This window comes from Hippopotamus amphibius, chromosome 4, assembly GCF_030028045.1.
Source record: "Hippopotamus amphibius kiboko isolate mHipAmp2 chromosome 4, mHipAmp2.hap2, whole genome shotgun sequence".
NCBI lineage: Eukaryota > Metazoa > Chordata > Mammalia > Artiodactyla > Hippopotamidae > Hippopotamus > Hippopotamus amphibius.
In genome coordinates this window covers 15,130,850-15,148,586 of record NC_080189.1, presented here as the reverse complement: position 1 = coordinate 15,148,586, position 17,737 = coordinate 15,130,850, and the positions used below count along the sequence as shown (strand labels likewise).

The 17,737-nt window shown below is 49.2% G+C and overlaps 1 protein-coding gene across 2 annotated transcripts in view; it reads right to left on the bottom strand.

Annotated features, from left to right (window-relative positions):
• Nucleotides 1-17,737, bottom strand: part of HIPK2 (homeodomain interacting protein kinase 2) — a 187,589-nt gene that overhangs the window by 44,994 nt on the left and 124,858 nt on the right. Inside the window, exons 3-9 of one of the 2 annotated variants that reach the window (XM_057731960.1) lie at nt 14,835-14,958; nt 14,436-14,555; nt 12,569-12,655; nt 10,289-10,473; nt 5,000-5,162; nt 1,352-1,559; nt 130-251 (exon numbers count right to left, since the gene is read on the bottom strand). In XM_057731960.1, the coding sequence (XP_057587943.1) occupies nt 130-251; nt 1,352-1,559; nt 5,000-5,162; nt 10,289-10,473; nt 12,569-12,655; nt 14,436-14,555; nt 14,835-14,958 (1,009 nt within the window). The remainder of the gene's footprint in view (nt 1-129; nt 252-1,351; nt 1,560-4,999; nt 5,163-10,288; nt 10,474-12,568; nt 12,656-14,435; nt 14,556-14,834; nt 14,959-17,737) is intronic. The other variant, XM_057731961.1, reaches the window with a different exon arrangement.

Sequence of the window (17,737 nt, the reverse complement as noted above, 5' to 3'; positions counted from 1 at the left end):
CCGATATATTCTAATGACTTGAAGTATCTAACTCATTGCCAGGGAGGGAAGTAGCGGAGAGATATCTCTTTTGTGAACAACATTAGCATGGATCATGGTAATACGAGTAATAATAAAAGAAAGAATTACCTGGGCAAGCAGACCTGGTTGGATCTGAAGAGGCTGAGCTCCTGGGGCTTGAGTGACGATGGGAACTGCGTTTTCCATTCGCACAGAGTAGCCAGCGTGCTTAGAGGGAGAGGCCTGCAATCCTAGTCCAGACAACAGGCCGGGGGGAGAAGGGCTGAGTGAGTGGAAACGGCTGGATGGGAGACCCTTCTCGCCCTCTGTGTCAGCTCGCAGCTTCTTCCCTTCGCACTAGTCCCCGCAGATACTGCCTGATCCTTTGGAAGTGTCTCCCCTTTAGTTTCTAACTTATAAAAAAAAAAACTTTTTTTTTTTTTTTTTAGCCATGCCGCATGGCTTGCGGGATCTTAGCTCCCTGACCAGGGATTGAACCTGGGCCCTCGGCTGTGAAAGCATGGAGTCCTAACCACTGGGTTGCCAGGGAATTCCCTCTAACTTAAAATTTTTAAAACACACAGAAAACAGCCTTGAATATTTTCAAAGACTCGGTCAAATTAAGGAGTCTTTAAAGCCAAAAGTGGAACAGTGATGCTGACAGATTACAGCAGGAAAACGACTGCTTTTGACATGAAGAGATGTCTGTGTGGGTCAAAGCCAGGTCTCGGGGGAGAAGGAGTGAGGCGGTTAGAATTGCACTGATTCAGACTGAAGCACACAGACGTACACCCGGCGGGTTTCAGAAACAGATTCTTGAGCTTTCTGTGTAAACTGTAACCAAGTACAGAGTCAACTCTAGCTTAGAATTTTCAGAAGACAGGGTCTAGGGTGCGCAGCCAAAGGATCGTTTGGTGGGGGATGTGGGAGGGCGGTGTCCAGGAAGTACTTTTCAGACAGATTTATATGCTTCACAAGAACTGGGACTCGTTGGCTGCCAGAGACGGGCCGTTTTCTATAGAGAAGCCACACAGAGGGTATTCCACGTGAGGAAACGCAAGAGCGGACATCAGCATAACAAAGGGAGCGCACACAATGTGCTGATGTACGGGCCTGGGACAAAACCACGGGCCGGCGGGTGAGAATAACAAGGAACTGACTTGGTGCCTGAGCACACACCCACTGTTTCCAGGCTGACCGCTGCGGAACGGGGGCCCTCAAGCTCAGCGATGCCGGGGCGCTCACGGAAAGAGACGAAGAGGGCTTTGGCAGGACAGCAGAGTGTGGGGGCCGGCGCCCCAGAGGTGGTCCTGTCGGAAGCCGGTGAGAGGCTGTGTCCGCTCAGCCTTACCTTGGAAGCCGGGCGGACACACGATGAGCGCTTGCTGGAAGGGGTCGGGCCGGGCGCAGATCTGGGCCGCTCCCGTCTGCAGGGGCATGCTCCGCTGGGCCACCGCGGCCATAGATGCCGCTGAGGGCTGGTAGAGTGCAGATGGGTAGTTTAGTATGGAGACTTCGGGATTGGCTAGGGAAACAGTGGCACTGGTGGAGGTGGGAGCCTAAAGGAATGGTGGGGATTAAACAAAAATAAACACAAATAAAAAGTGAGGGAGGTGGCATGCTGGGGGACACACATCTAAATCAAATAAATGAACTCAAAGAAGAGCAAGCAAACAAACGAAAACCAAGAGAAAAAGCAAAACCAGAGCGGGGTGGAAATACAGTTGGAAAGTCTCAGGGGCAAACAGGCACCTGCGGCCCCATGAGACACAGAATCACCTGTGGTGCTTACATTCAGGCCTGTTCCTAGTATCTGCGGGGCCTGGACAAAAGTGCAAATGGAGGCCTGCAGATGGTGTCTAAATACGGCAAAGTTAAAAACTGGCTAGAAACGATCTAGGTTCTGCCCTTCCACTTGGACACATACACCTTCATGACCACCTCGGAGGCTGGGTGTGAGTTTGAATCCCTCTGGGATTCCTTGGCTTGGCCACTGGAACGTGGAGCTGAACACCTGCCTGCCTTCTCTCCTTGCCCCAGCTCCGTCCCACAACTTGGGGGCCTTTGGGTGCACGTATTTGGACTTGGTGGTGCAGTCTATACTGGGGAGGATGAAACCAGGAAGAAGCCCCTGCAGGTCTGGGGTCCCAAGTACCCAGGGCTTGGCATGGAAGCACATGTACCTGGCGAGGGCCTGGGCAGGGGCCCCTTTTGCTCTGGTCTAAGGGCAGCACTGTTACAGATGCCCTGAGATGTTTGCAGGGCACCGTTACTGTGAAGAAATACGCTACAGAAGTAGAGACAGAGAGAGACATGCTGAGACTGGGGCTGCTTGTTGGAACTCAGTGCATTCTCATGCTGGCATTCAGCTACTAAGACTGGAAGGCAGGCAGAAAAGATGCCAGGGGGTCAAGAGAACTTAAATGGAGATGGGTTAGACAGATAACTGAAGTTATGTCCTCTCTCCTTTCTCTGCCAGAAAGGGACAGCATTTGAGATTGAACTGCCACGTGAAGCAAAGCCATGCATGGAATGAAAAGAGATTCTAAATTGGGAATTCTCCAGTTTCACCGCATCTTAGTTTTCTGCACATTGATGCTTTAGCAAGCTAGGTGGAGTTACCCGTGGCTTCAAATTCAACATTGTTTACAGGAGGTTTTGCCACTAGAGGTTACAGGGACTGAAAAAGTAAGGTGGGAAAGAGCCACAAAGGATATCATGGACACATACAAAATCAGAAGGGTATGCCTGTGTGTCAAATTTGTTAAAGAGGATGAAGTCTCGTTTTACATGTTTTTTATATTTTATGCTGAATTTCAGTGCAAAGCAAAAGAATCTGTTTGAAAGTAATCACTAAATTATGTGGTGCCCGTGTTTAGACTTTAAGATCTTGCTGTAACAATACGTTTCTGTTCTTGCCGCACCACAGAATCAGCCTCCAGGTAGTGTGACTGGGAATGCGCTTGTGACACATCTGGGCCAGCAGCTTTTATTATTATTGTTAATTTTTTTATTGAAGTACAGTTGATTTACAATGTTGTACTACTTTCTGCTGCACAGCAAAGTGATTCAGTCATATACATATTCTTTTTCATATTCTTTTCCATTATTGGTTCCTGAAAGGTACTGCATATAGTTCCCTGTGCTATACAGTAGGTCCTTGTTGTTTATTTTATATGCCGTTGTTTGTACTGGGCCAGCACCTGTGCTGTTACTGATGGCATGGCTTGTGTTTCCTCTGTTCTCTCCACAGCCTCACCTCTCCTGGGGGCTTCCCCACATACACACTTCCCACGACCTGCTTGCGCTCCACACACCAGAGTCCAGACCCTCCTCACATCTTCCTGCCTCTGGGCTTCCCTCTTCCCGGCATTAGCACCAGTCTCCTCCAGGGTCCCACGCTGGTGCTCAACTACTCTCCCTTCTGGTCAGTCACTGGTCCTGCTGCTCCTTCCTTCAAAATGACCCAGGAAACCTCTTTTTAATCACTACATCCTTAGCTAGGGCCTTCTGTCCTGGTGCCTGGGACCTGCAAGACTCTGACTAGTGATGTTCTGGCCTCCACTTCTCTTCCAATTCTTCTTGGACACAGAGGCTAGAACATTCTTTACAAAAGACTACTGCGTGCCTGTCACCACCCTGCTCAAAAATCTCCAAATACTGCCAAATGAACACTGTATACGCATCTTACTCTGGCCCCTCCTCATAGTTAGGCCAACCTTCCCATCTCAATGTATCCCCTACTCTCCCTGCTCACGGCACCAGCCAGATAGTCCATTCACTGTGGTGGGGCTCTGGCAATGAAGAACAAAGCCCCCTGACTGGCTGCGGCTGTCTTAGCTTGAGGACTGAGCTAGGCACTGGGTGGAAATGTTTATTATACTGGACTCCAGGCTGTAGAGAACATTAGCTCTTCCCACTAAGGAGAATTGTAAGAACACCAGCGGCCCCCAGGGGGCAGCAGATTCCGGGCGGCCACCCCTAGAGTTTAGGCAGAGGGAGAAGAGAGGACAGGCTGGGAAGTAAAGCTGGGCCTTAGCAACCGGATGTGCCAGGAATGGCCTGGAAAACAGGGTCAATGACTCTTCAAGTGGGACTAGGGGACCCGTCAAAAAAAAGGAGATGGCCAGGCAGAGTAGTCACACTTCAGGATGAGAACATATACACTCCTCTGCTACCCCCCCCCCCCCCCCCCCCCCCACACACGAGTGTTGTTGTCATTAAAGATTTATATGGACTGAAGAAATCCAAGGACATTTCTTTGGGGGAACTGGTAAGACTGGTTGGTGGGAATAAAAGTCTCTTAGCTACCAGAGGCAGCCTGAGCGAGGCCCTGGAGATTATTCATTCAGCAGCTATTTCCTGGGTGCCATCCATATTTCAAGCAGTGTATTAGGTGCTGGATTCTGCTAATTTTCTGCAAAAGGTTGGAAAGCTGTGGGAAGAAAACCTTAGTTTCCTGGTCCCTTTTTAGTTCTAACTGCTGGAATTCCAGTGACAAGACTGATGAGTTGATTCTTCCCAAGAACTGGTAAGGGCAGGTTTTATCTGTCTTGAAAGGAGATCGTGTGGACCCAGCAGTGTGGACAGGAGGAGCAGGGGCCTGAGCTGGGGGACTGCCAGCATTCCTTCCGGTTCTAGAATTCTTTATCAGGCAGATGTCAGACATAAAAGGATCACAGCATCTCCTTTACCATATTCCCACATTCGAACAGGAAAGCTGTAAGAGGTTCCATCTCAGAGATAACTCCCTCAGTGAGTCATTTCTAGGACCTTTCGACAGGCCAGCAGTCAATACAAAGAGTGCCTGGGACTCTCAAAGGAAATAACCTTGGGAACAAACACTTTCTTAGAGAGTTGAACGTAACAGTGGAGGGATTTTGTCTGTAGTATATGATATCGGAGGAGTTCTGTCTCCTGTCTAGGTTTGGTGGGAAAATATAATTCCTGATGCTCACACAGTCAGCCCCGCCAGCCTTCCCCTCTGCTCCCCTCTCACCTGGTTGTGGACAGTGTTCAGCTGGTTGTTGAAGGTCATGGTCAGGTTGGTGGATGTGCTGGGGGCCACGTGCGTGATGAAAGGGGTTTTGCTCTGGTTCACCGTGTCATACATGTTCACTCGACGCTTGCAGATCTCCATGTTCTGGAAACATGATTTGACGCTGTACATGCAAAAGGCAGAGACAGAGGCATCAGGGAAAGAGAAGAGGGTAACATGGAATAAATACAGGGGAGAAAATGGAAGGAGAAAATCTAATAAATAAAACAACCGGGACCCTTCACTTTAAGTCTCAATTTCCTGGATTTCTCGTGCAGCGGCTGCATTTGCAGGAGTCAGTGGTATTTAGATGAATCCCCCATTGTCTCACTACCTCTTCTCCCGACCTGGGTGGGTAAAGGTTCTCCATCAGCACAACAGACCTCTTGGCCCTCACTGCATTTCCTTAGGCTGCTGTTCTGCCTCCAACTTCACTGTTCATTCTCAGCTTTTAAGGTGGTTTCTGGCCCATAAACAAACGCGTAAGCTCTCTGACTGGGAAGAATGAAAAGCGGTTTGTGACCTGCCTCTACCTTCCTGGCGCTCACCCCTTCCAGCTAGTCTAGGGCACCAGTGCCATCTAGGGGTCAGCCAAAGAACTAGCCAACCCAATATCAGGACCTATTGCCACTCTTGTTCCTCCTTGGATTGTGCATGGAATGAGAACAATAATTTTAATAATTACTAAACAGCGGCTAACTTACCAACAGCATGGTAGTTGCTGGCAAGCACTCTTCCACTCAGTCCTACAACCACCACGAGGGGAAGATATATGATTGCTGCGCCTATTTTACGAGTAACGCTGAAGCAGACAGAGGATGGGTAATTTGCCAACATCAAGAGCTAATAATTATGGGCAGTCTTCACATACACGTGTACATTCTCTTTAACTTTCTTCATTATTCCTTTCTGTTTTCTAATTCTTGTCAAGTTACATGAAATAAAAATTCTCTCCCTCTTTTACTTCCTCCATTGCACTTGTGAATCAAAACAAAACTCTATAATTATGAAAGTCAAGTATAAAAATGTGTTGCTGACACCAGCATCAAGGACAAGGAAAGCCACGAGTGGCCTTGACCAACTTCTTGAAAATCCACTATATAGTGTCCTTTAGAATTTATCCATTGTTTTTCATTCACTTCTGTGTCTTCTAATTAAACTTACTTTTTCTCAAATGCTAATATTCAAGATAATAAGACCCCAATTATATTTCAGTTTAAAATATTTTAATTATAAATAGTATAATAACAATATAAAATTCTACTATTTTAAGATGACAAATGCATACTGTTTCCACATGCTATAGGTAAGCTATATTCTGGGCCAAGCAGATGCTTGAGGGCTATCCCAAAACATCCTCTCCATGAAAGATGTTCTGAACTGACTTAGACGTTCTTTCTGGTTTAATGACGGCTTCCGTTGGCCGCACAATGCACACTAAATAAACATTTACTGACTGACGACCCTGGAGAGGAAGGACAACATTCTCTGGACACCAAGAGCTAAAAACACTATTACTGCTACTGGTAATGCCAACATGTTTTGAGCATCTACTGAGTACCAAACCCACTGCTAAGTGCTTTCACATGGAGGCTGAGGGAATAAAACAATAGATTTTGTGTTCTTTTTGGACTGTATTTAATGCCTCAAAGGTTTCCTGACAATTCAAAACAAAGCTTTTAGCCTCAGAATTTTCTAAGTGGAATGGTCTGAGTGTTAAGTTTCAGTTAGAGGAAAGCATGTTCACGTTGGGTTAATTCTGAGAATGTGTTTTTAAGGAATTTGTGCAGTAGAATCCCGGCATGGAGAAATGCGTGGAGTCTCTTTCAGTTGTTAATCTAGATTTTTTGGCAGCCCTGGCCCAGCCCCAGGGGTGGGGTCTCTAACAGGGTGGGGCGGGCTGGGGCGGGGGTGGGCTGGAGGTTTCTTCTAGCCCCAGAGTTCTCCATGGTCTGCCCAGCAAGTTCTAGGGTTCCTTGGGGATCAGGCCTATTCTCGGGTAAGCCTGGGTGTGCCCAAAGGCCCTTCTTTCCTTCCGAGGCCTATTTTCTGAAATCTAAGTTGTCAGTGCTTCTCTTGGTCCCACACCAACTTCTGAGCTGGAAGCTGATGCCCATGGTTTCCATGCTTGGTCTTCATTAGACAGTTTCCTTACAGAACCCAGAGACTAAGGTCATTCAAGCAAGCCCCCAGCAGGGGACAGTCTCACTCAGTTAGTGCAGATGGCTAACGGGAGTCCGCGGGCCTCCATCCCCTATCCACAGCTGTTTCTCAGTCACCCACTTCATCCCTGAATAGGCAAAGACTGATCTAATGGGGGCCCTATCCAGTATATCATCAAGTGTGTCTTTCTCCTGTGGTACAGACTGACACCCCCTGACATACCGCTACCACACCCAGAAACAGGACAAATCCTGTCATAAGAGTTTGCAAGGGATGGGTCCAAGTTCCTTCTTTGTACTGGAGTCTGGCTGTTTCAAATGTGCTTCTAAATTAGAGGCAATGTCTGGTTGTTGCAATACAATTTGACTTGCTCAACAACAGCTTATAAGGAACAGACCTAAACCAGAGAAAGCACCATCCGTGGTGGGCACCACACCCTCCTTTCTCATATGCTGGTTAAGCTCAAATCCAGCCTTGAGACTCGGACCACTCTGACTGTGGCCGTGGCAGGGCCCACGGTGACCTGCAGCTGTCTGTGGTCCGCAGCCTCTTCCCGTGTATTCCCTTTCCCTCCTGACCGCCTAAAACCTGCTGCTGTCTTGAGCACCCTGCTCCTCCCTGCAGACACCCAGGGAGGTGACTGTTTATTCGTTCCCATCCCAAGTGCCTCGGGGTTGAGAGGCTGAAGTGGTCTCTCTCATTACCCTCTGTTATAGGCTGAACTGTGCTCCCCAAATTCACGTTAAAGTTCTAATCCCTCAGTACTTAAGAATGTGACTAAATTTGGAGATGGGATCTTTAAAGAGGTAAAACGAGGTCATGAGGGTGGGCCCTAATCCAATTCCTTACAAGGAGGAGGAAATTAGGACACAGACGTGTATACAAGGAAGACCATGTATAAAAAGCCAACTCTGCCCAACACAGGCAGGAGACATCCATGTGTGAGGCAAGGAGAGAGGCCGCAGAAAAAGCCAGCTCTGCCAAACACCTAGATCCTTCTAGAATGGTAAGAAAATAAACGTCTGCTGTTGAAGACACCCAGCCACTCAGTGGTACTTTGTCATGGTGCCTCCGCAGACTAATGCTCCCTCCCATCCGCGGGCCCCACAGCCTCGCTTCACCGAGGCCTGGGCCACTAGCTCAGTCCTGCCCACCTGGGAGACTTCAGGTCACCCTGACTCCCCGTCAGAGACCCTGGCTCCTTAGTTCCTTCTCAGCTCCAGTGACCTGTTGTCAATTCCGGCCACGCATGCCTTGGACTGTCAAACCGGAAGCTGCTCCACTTCCCCCAACACAAATTCAAGCCTCCCACCTGGTCACAGTTTCTACCCATCTATCTGGCTTATTCTACCATTACTGTACTAACCATTCTTTGAGCTGATAAGACCACTCAGTCTCTTTGGACCCCTCCCATCTTCACTTACGTTCTCTTTTAGCTAAGCCTCCCTTAGCCATCACTTTGGATTACAATTGCTGCACTGCCAACAGCATAAATCTGTGTCAATCGTTTTCTCTTAGCAGCCCAGCAAAACTCCATCTGGACGGACGCAGCTACCTGTTCTCTGCATGCCTTCACCTGGGGAGTTCAGTTACACCTCACACTATTCACATCCAACCTTCACGCTCAATGGTTCTGCTCTATTTCTCTGTTCAATCTGCTCTGCCACCTTCTGCTATCTGAACTTTTCTACCCTCCTTAAACCCAAATCTTGCTCTCAATAAGAGGAGACAGAAGCTAGCTGAAGAACCCCCCCTCAACTGTCCTCCACCACACGGGCACCCCTGTGATGGCCACACGCCCCTCATCCATCCGCCCTTCTGGTGGTGCTGGCCTAGTCTTCCACCTGCCCTCAGAATCCTGGTCCTTCCCACTACCTCTGGAAACATCTTCTAAGCATCCTTTATCTTTAATCTCTTGCTACCAGACACTTCCCATCAACGTCGTAAATTGCTCGAGTCTCTTCCATGTGAAAAGAAACCCCTGCCTTGGGCTTCTCTTAGTCACCCCTGTTTCTTCCCTCCCATTTTACATCCTTCCTTCTTAACTGTACTATCTATGTCTTCACCTCTCAACCTTTCAACCTGCTAAACTGGTTTTTGCTCTTAGCAACCACTGAAACAGCTCCCACGAAGTTACCAACAACTTCCAAGTTGCCACATCAGATGGGCCTTTCCTTCAAGCTCATTTGCCTTGATGGAGCGACAGCAGACAGGTACTTGTTAAACACAACTCCCACCAGCCATTCCCCTGCCGTCAATCCTTTAATGACTTCCCATAGCTCTTAGAAGAAAGACCGAAATCCATAACACGAAGGCCTGGCCCTGGCTTATCCTGGGGCCTCATCTCTCTCCCCGTCCTCCGGCTCCTGTGCTGGTCCTGCCCGTGTTGGGGTCTCCGCACGGCAACGTCCCTTCTGCTCTCGCCGGCCTTTCCACCAGCCACCCCCCTCTCCTTCGGCAGTCGTGTCCTCGGGTCTTCCCGCCCTTCCCGAAGTGAGGCCCCCTTGTCACATGCTCTCCCTGCCCTATGCATCCCGACAGATACGTGGGGATCCCTGGCTTAGTGCCTTCCTCACTCCTATAGACTGTAAGCTCCAGTGGGCAGGGGTCCCATCTGCTTTACTCCCCACTTACTCCAGCCCCTGGCACAGCTCACAGCACAGTGAATGAAGGAATGGATGAATGAAAGGACAGACCCAAATCCACACTGGACCGAGTCCACTCGTGACCTCTGGCCTCACACGTGGCTTTGTGTCACAGACGCTGCTATTCTGAGCCCCTCCCTTGGTGCACAGACACCCAGGATCTGGCCCACCCAGCCTCGTGCCCTCTCACGCTCCACTGTTCTCTCTTTTTTGACGTCAAGAAAACTCTGGCCCAGGGTCCCAACCTGGCCGCCACCTGTTTTTATAAATACGGTTTTACTGGAACACATGTATCGTCTACCACTGCTTTCAGCTCTAACGGCAGCGCTGTGTCGCTGTGACAGAGGCAGTACGGCTGCAAAGGCTGAAACAGTTAACGATCTGGGGCTTTAAGGGAAGAGTCTGCCGAGCCCCGGAATAAAGCATCGTGCGGGACACCTACTGTGTGCTGTGGGGGAAATCGAGCAAGTGTGTCATGGTGGCAAAAGGGTGGTTCAGGGTCTCGATTGGGGTGATTCTCTTGTCAGCATCTATGGTCAGCATCTTCTTCAACAGGTCGATGAACTCCCGCCGGTCCGCCTTTTCCACCAACATGTCACTCCCTTCCAAATCCGTCGTCATGTTCACCTGGAAGCAAGCGGGGACAGGTCACCAGGACCCTGCGGGGCCTCCCTCGCCCCGATCCCTCTTATTCTGCGCCCTGCAGCTCCATCCTGATCTCTCGGTCACCTCTTTCCACCCCCCAGAAGGCTGTGTCTGCACCGTCACGCTGCCGCCTGTCAGCACTGCCCGCAGGACGTGGCTGTTCTCTCAGCAGCAGAGGCAGAGGGAGGCCGTGCGGGGAGGGAGAGGCCACTGCCGGCACCTGCAAATGTATAAACGTGCCGGGGGTATCCTTCTCCTTCTCAGCAGTGAGGCTGAGATGCTCCTCACATCACACCTCCCCGAAGAGAACCACAGGCTGAAGAGTGTTCTGGAGACGGCGTGCGTGACAGTGTGAGTGTATGGGATACTCCTGTGTGGTACACTTAAAAATGGTTTAAATGAGAAATTCTATACTACGTGTATTTTCCCACAGTTAAAAAAACAATAATTACAACCAAGCAGTAAAAAATAAGATGCAAAAAGTTTTCTTTATCCTGCCAAGGGAGGTGTCGGGGCCTAAGTGCCCTCTTCCCACCTGTGGCGTGTCATTCTTCTCGAGGCTCCTGAACTAGGGCTGGAGTTATTCAAGTCCCTGGGTTTGCTGGGATCACCTCTGGCCAAGGCAGGCAGGACATCTGAACACAGGATTTTTCTTCCAAGAGCAGGTCTATACTAGGTAGCCTTTAACAGCCTTGTTTTGTGGTGCTTTTTCCATATTTTCCAAGACATGCACTGGAAAGCACTTTCAGTTTTCTCAGACAATCTAAGCTTCTAATCAACTGACAAGTATACTTCACTCAGAATCATGACTTTTGGTTACACTTATCTTCAGTAAGAGGTGTGCTAAGTGTTTATTGGTCTGTAGCTTTATTTCTTATTGCTTTGTGAAGAAAAACTCACTTTGGGTTGCCCTGATTTCAGACTAGTTTTTAACCCTAAAAATAGCTGAAGTTCTAGAATTTTCTCTGGGCACAGAGGTGAGAGCCTGTGGTCCCTCCAGGGAGCTGAGAGAGACCGAGGGCAGTGGGCTGAATTGTGTTCTTGCAAAAGATGTCAGTGGAAATAGAGTCTCTGCAGATGTAACCAAGTGAAAGTCATACTGGAGTAGGGAGGGCCATAAATCCAATGACTGGTGTCTTTACAGGAGGAAGAAGGGAGATTTGAACACAGAGATAAGAGGGAACATGGGATGAAGACCACGTGAAGAAGGAGGCAGAGATGTGGGGATACAGTTACACGTCAAGGGACCCAGGACTACCAGGGGCCACCGGATGCCAGGAGAAAGGCCTGGGAGGGTTCCTTCCTAGAGCCTGCAGAGGGAACATGGCTTGTCAGTACTGTGACTTCAAACGTCTAGCCTCCAGAATTGCCAGAGAATAAATGCTGCTGATAAAAGTCACCCAGTTTCAGCCCTTTGTTAAGGTGGCCCTGGGAAACTGGTCATGGGCGTCAAGCTCCCGTGTACTAACGGGCTGGAATTCCTCTCATGAAGACATCGGTAAGACTGGCCAGTACTATTTTATAATTGGGGACCAATACACTGGAGCTATTTTTAAAGAGCTGGTGTAAGGTTTTTTGTTTTTGTTTTTTTTTAATTTTTAAAAAATTTATTTTTGGCTGTATTGGGTCTTTGTTGCTACGTGCGGGCTTTCTCCAGTTGCAGTGAGTGGGGCTACTCTTCTTGCGGTGCGCAGGCTTCTCATTGTGGTGGCTTCTCCTGTTGTGGAGCACGGGCTCTACAGCACAGGCTCAGTCGTTGTGGCGCACGGGCTTATTTGCTCTGTGGTATGTGGGGTCTTCCCCGACCAGGGCTTGAACCCGTGTCCCCTGCATGGGCAGGCAGATTCTTAACCACTGTGCCACCAGGGAACTCCTTGGTGTAAGGTTTTAAAAATGTTCTACAAACCAAACAGTATTCTTGCTAAGGTTGGCATATCATTGTTTAAGGTCAAGGTCAACCACCACAATGGAGTAATGTGGACTTCTACTCGCCATCCTATATTAAGGACTCTTACAGGAGTCTCGCTGTGCTTGGTTTTTAAAGGGCTAACATTGCATACTCACCCACGGAGCTTACCTGGGCCATATCATCTAAACAGTTGAAAATGTACTTCCTTGCTTCTTTTGACTTAATCCCCGTCTCTGCTTCATGGTCATCTGGTGTCTGCTCAAGAGAGGCAAAAGCCCGTTGGTAACGTGAATTATTTTCTAGTCACCATGACTCAACCCTGCCAGCGTCTGCTTCTCCCAGAGGGTCTTCCCCTACCTTTCCGAGAAGGAGACTAGGATTCTTCTTAAAGTGCATGAATTCTGTCCTCTCTTCATCCTCCACACTGACTCATCCCTCCTCCTTCCTTCCTTCCTTCCTTCCTAGGAACACCTGTTGGGGCCCTGCTCTGAGTCAGTCTGGAGGACCCCCAGATGAGCAAGACATGCCACACCCCTGACAGCCCCACAGTCTCCCCTGAGTTTAAGGGAGAAGGTCAGGTTGCATATGTGGAAAAGCAAAAACCCTTTTCCTACACGTTTGAAAACTTTAATTTATCAAGCTCACATGCATAGAGCTCTCCCCGTGTGCTAGGTGCTGTTCTAAAGCATGTGAACTCGTGTGCTGCCCTTCACAACCAGCAGGGTGATGACCAGCCCATTTTCCAGAGGGAGAAACAGGAACAGAAAGCTTGAGGAGCTTGCCAAGGTCCCAGGGCCAGTGAGTGGCCGCTGGCTCCGGAGTCTGTTCTGTGTGCCCCCTCTGCCTGGGCCCGGGGCACACACACCCAGTTCCTGAACTGGCCTCAGTCTAGGAAGCTGCTGTTTCCAATTTCTGTGGGTTTCTGGACTCATCCATGGATCACAGGTAATGAATCCTCCAGATCTCACTCAAGGACAGCACACCTGGAGCTGCTAAGATCCAGGCTTCGATGTGGGAACAGCCGGCCAAGTAGGCCTGAGGCTCTTAACTAAGACACAGAGGTGAACCCCACCCCTGTCCGGCCTTGGCCTCCTCCCCCCAGACTCTTTTTCACTGGACCTGACCTTGAGCCGCTCACCCTCATGGCTGCCAATCGCCAGCCTCCCATCAATAGCCTAAGATGCTTGCTTAGCTTCCAGATACCTTTTCTAAATCTTTTGCCACCATTGGCCACGCATTATCTTTAAATGTATTAGAATATGGCTGTGGTTTCTGTCAAAAAAATACCCACCCACACTCTTGCAAAAAAAGAAACACCTAAAATGAACACAAAACACACGTAAGACTTGTATTATTTTCTCCTTCCCAGGAAAAAACATTAATTTTAATGACTAGGCACAGATCAAAGTGAAAGCAAAATATGTTTCCGTTAAAGTCAAACCACCCGAGTATAGGGTGTGCAACGGTGCGTTACACCACCTGCCGGCTGGGACCAGCAGACCCCTCCCGGGAGCCTTCGGATGCCGTGTTGCTTAGGCTGCTTCCTCTGCCTGGAAGGCCCTCTTCATCCCGTAGGGCCCGGCTCAGATACTCCTCCCTGACCTTCTGCCACAGCAGGAGCAAAGGCTCCCTCCTCCGGCCTCCCACACTCTGTTCCTGCCGGGAACAGGGCGCTGGTCACAGGGAGAGGCAGGGCTGGCCAGGCTCCCTCTGGACTGGAAGCTCTTTGAGGGCAGAGGAGTGGTTCATTTCTCTCATTTCTCTGTCTAGTAACCAACCAGACAGGTCATCAAGATTTACTGGATTAAATCTCAGAAGTTTAGCCATCAGAATGTGAGCTGCAAAGGCAGCAGGTCAAGCAAAGTGGTCCTTTTTGAACATTCAAATTCATCCACACCATGTATCAACCACAGTCGCGCCTCCCCCGTGGCCGGATCAAAATCAGACCCGGGACCAACGTGCCGCTGTCAAAGGCTCCCCACTGATGGGACCTTCTTCCCCAAGTGCCGGGTGTTGGAGGGGATGCTCTTCCTACCTTCAGCCTCCACAGAGGATACGGCGAGTCTGTGTCACGGTTGAAAAACCTCGTTGTCTTTGTCCCCGCGCTTAATAAATATTCTGCTGGCAAACCCTGTGTTTGTGAAATATACCGAATCTGCAAGAAAAGATGAGAATGAGGTCAGGGCTTTTCCTGTCATCACACATGGTATACTAATGGCTCTAGCGTCTTGGAGAAAAACAATTTTATAGGGAGGGAAAGAAGTAATCAAAGGAAAAGGGCAAAGAAAGAGTAATAAAAGCGAGGCAGAGGGAAGCAAGGCTCGGGAGACGACATCACACCGCGCAGCCCCATCCACACGCCAGGTTATAAGTGAGGTGCTGATCCAGACGAAGAAGGAGGGTCTGCTTTGGACACCTGTGCATCTGGACCCACCTGATCGTACTCTGAAGCTCCTGGATACAGCGGCCAGCCCAGGAACAGCTCTGCAATGACGCAGCCCAGGGACCACATATCAATTGCCTCGCAAAATGGTAAACCAAGGATGATCTCAGGGGCCCTGAAAAGGAAGAATGGAAAAAAAATCATTTGCAATTTGGAAATGCAGGCAGCTCTTTCTATACGAATTCTACATAAGGTTCAGTCTTTCAGACCTGGAGTACCATTACTGACCCCCTCAAGGGCCTGTTGTTGTCGAGCCGGGTTGTAATGATCCCTCCATCCTCTGGCTTGGTCCTCCCATCAGCAGGAGCCCGGATGGGTGACTGGCTGAGATGAAGGGTAGGTCTGTGGCTCTAGGACAGACCCACAGGGAACCACAGCTGTTGACTTCATAACCATTACTCTCCAGCCAGATGAGCTAAGCACCACTGGAGAGATACTGGGGAATTACCTCTGGTAGCCGAAAACTCGGGACACCAACCTTTAGAGAATGCCCGGTTTTCACCAAGGAATTCTGAAGTGCAGGTATTCTGTCTTCAGTAATATATGTAAGACAAATTGCCTCCACCCAGCATGGGCTTAAATCCAATATCTGTTTATGCCAACAATCCCTTTCTTAGGAGTTTGTATCACTTTCCCAAGGAAACGCTATTTTTTCCATTAGCTTCTAAAAAGTTCTCTACTATGACAATTATAGAACCCTGTTTGTGATACACAGTTTGGGTATCAATCAGAATTCCATTACAAACCCTTTCCTAACTGTAAAATTATGCTCCTTCACATGATAAGCCAGGTTACATGCTGGAACTTCTAAAGGAAATCACCTAAACTCAAAGAGAAAATTTCATATGTAGTTGGCAATCAAAACCAAAGACCACAGAGTACCTCTTCTTTTCTAGGAATTGGTCATGATTGCTGGGGGTACATTTGGAGAAAACCCACGTTCAGAGTATGAGATACGAACACGGTTTTCTTTCTTTTTTTTTTTTTAAAAACATGGCCCAGGGCACTCTGTTGATGCACTAGCCTAACTTCTGTTTTCTCTCTAAACTGCTCCCTTGATTAAACGATCTAAGAAGACGCTACTCTCCACACTTTCAGCAGCCTGGAATGGGAGTGCAGGGAGCTGGGGGACCTTTCTCTATCTAGGTTATCTTTGCCCAGCTAGCACGAGAGGAGGGAGGTGGAGAGGGAGGGGGTGTCAAAAACACCTCTACGCGTCGGAGCTTCAAGCTGAATTTTCCCTGCTTAAAAAGCATCTCCCCACCTGCTCCTTTAAATCTGCTCTCATTGCTAATCTTTTTTTCTCTACATAATGGTATTGAAAAAACAAAACAAACAAGAACCAAAATGTCTTGCTACCAAGTCTTTTCATTTTTCAGATGTAAAAAGGAGTCTCTTCACTCCCTTGGAGCTGGAGAGTCTGCACTGCAGCCGGTGCTTCTAGAGTGCCGCAGTCTTGGTCTGAGAGGCGAGAGTGCTTGTCCCGAAGCCCAAGGCTGGGTCCCCCCAGGCTTGGGAGGAGGGAGTTGCTGCAGAGGGCGGGGGAGCGAGCTGTTCCTTAATGGGTCTTGCTTGTCCCCATCCCCTCACTGCTGAGCATCTTCAGCTGCCAGTGTTCTGCCTGGCACGTCCCCGTTCTTTGGTCTTTTTCTCCTCCAAGCCTAGCTGCTGATGGTTCGTGTGAACGTGGGAGGCTGCTTCTTGCCCTATGGCACTGATGCCCTGGGGATGCTGGTGGTGGTTTTATGACATATCACTGCTGGACTGTCTTGTGTCCTGGGGCCTTCCATCCCACAACTGGCCTAGGTCACAGTGTGCCGCGCTGCCCCCACACACCAGGGCTTCCAGAGCCACCTGATGGTTGCATGTAACTGACCAGGTTCGTGCAGGTTGCCTCTAGCAACGCAATCTCTTCAGAGGTGGTTTTGGTTTATTTAAAAACAAAACCCCGCGTCTTTTAGAAAAAAAGGGAATACAGGAAAAGAACATTATAGAGAAACCAACACGCTTTTCTTACGCATGTGTCAGAACCTGCTTTGCTTTCTGCCCTCTCTGTTCTAGGGTCAGATACGTCCACCTGCCTCCTCTCACATGTAGGCTCGGGCCTCTCCCTGGGAGAGGCCTTCTGGTCTGGTCCCGAGAAGCCCCTCCTGTGGCAGCTGCTACTGGCTCAGGGTCAAGCATCTTGGCACCTCTGTCCCCTGTTCCTCTGACCCGTCCCTTTGCCCTTTGCAGCCTGGATACTCCAGTCTCCCGGTCGGGTCTTAGGAATAGGCCGCTCTGGTTCTGTAGGGACATCTTTGGACGTGACCATGGGGCTGCCCTTCCTATCAGGTTAATCAACTGGTCTTCATGCCCCTAAGCGGGCCACTGGGAACCTCTGGAAACCCATTTCCCAGATTCTGTTCCCAGTGTTCTGCCCAGCAAAGTATAAGTCCGATAAGTAAGATTATCATGCAAAGGGCGCTCTAGTGATGTTCTCTGGTAAGAAACACTAGACATGGATTTCATCGTTACAGGGAGAGGGCCTGTGAAACTCATTTAGCGCTTCCTCCATCAGAAAAGGAAACGGGAGCGATTCGTGGTACCGTGATAGGTACAGCAGAGGATTTCTCTGGCTATGACCTTAGTGAACAAATGCTTGAGTGCCATGCAGGGGGCTGAGAGACAAAAGAAACACCCTGTCCCTGGAGCCCCAATACTGGGAAGGCACCATTAAAGCACAGGTGACAACTGAGGTCGAGCACAAAATGTACACAACACACGCACACATATGAAAACAGAGCTAATCCAAGCATACAAACACTCTCCAGCATCTCCCGTTTAAAAAAAATCAAGCAGAACAAAACACGCCAAAACCAAAACCAAACCTTTCCTAATCCCTTCAGCTCCCT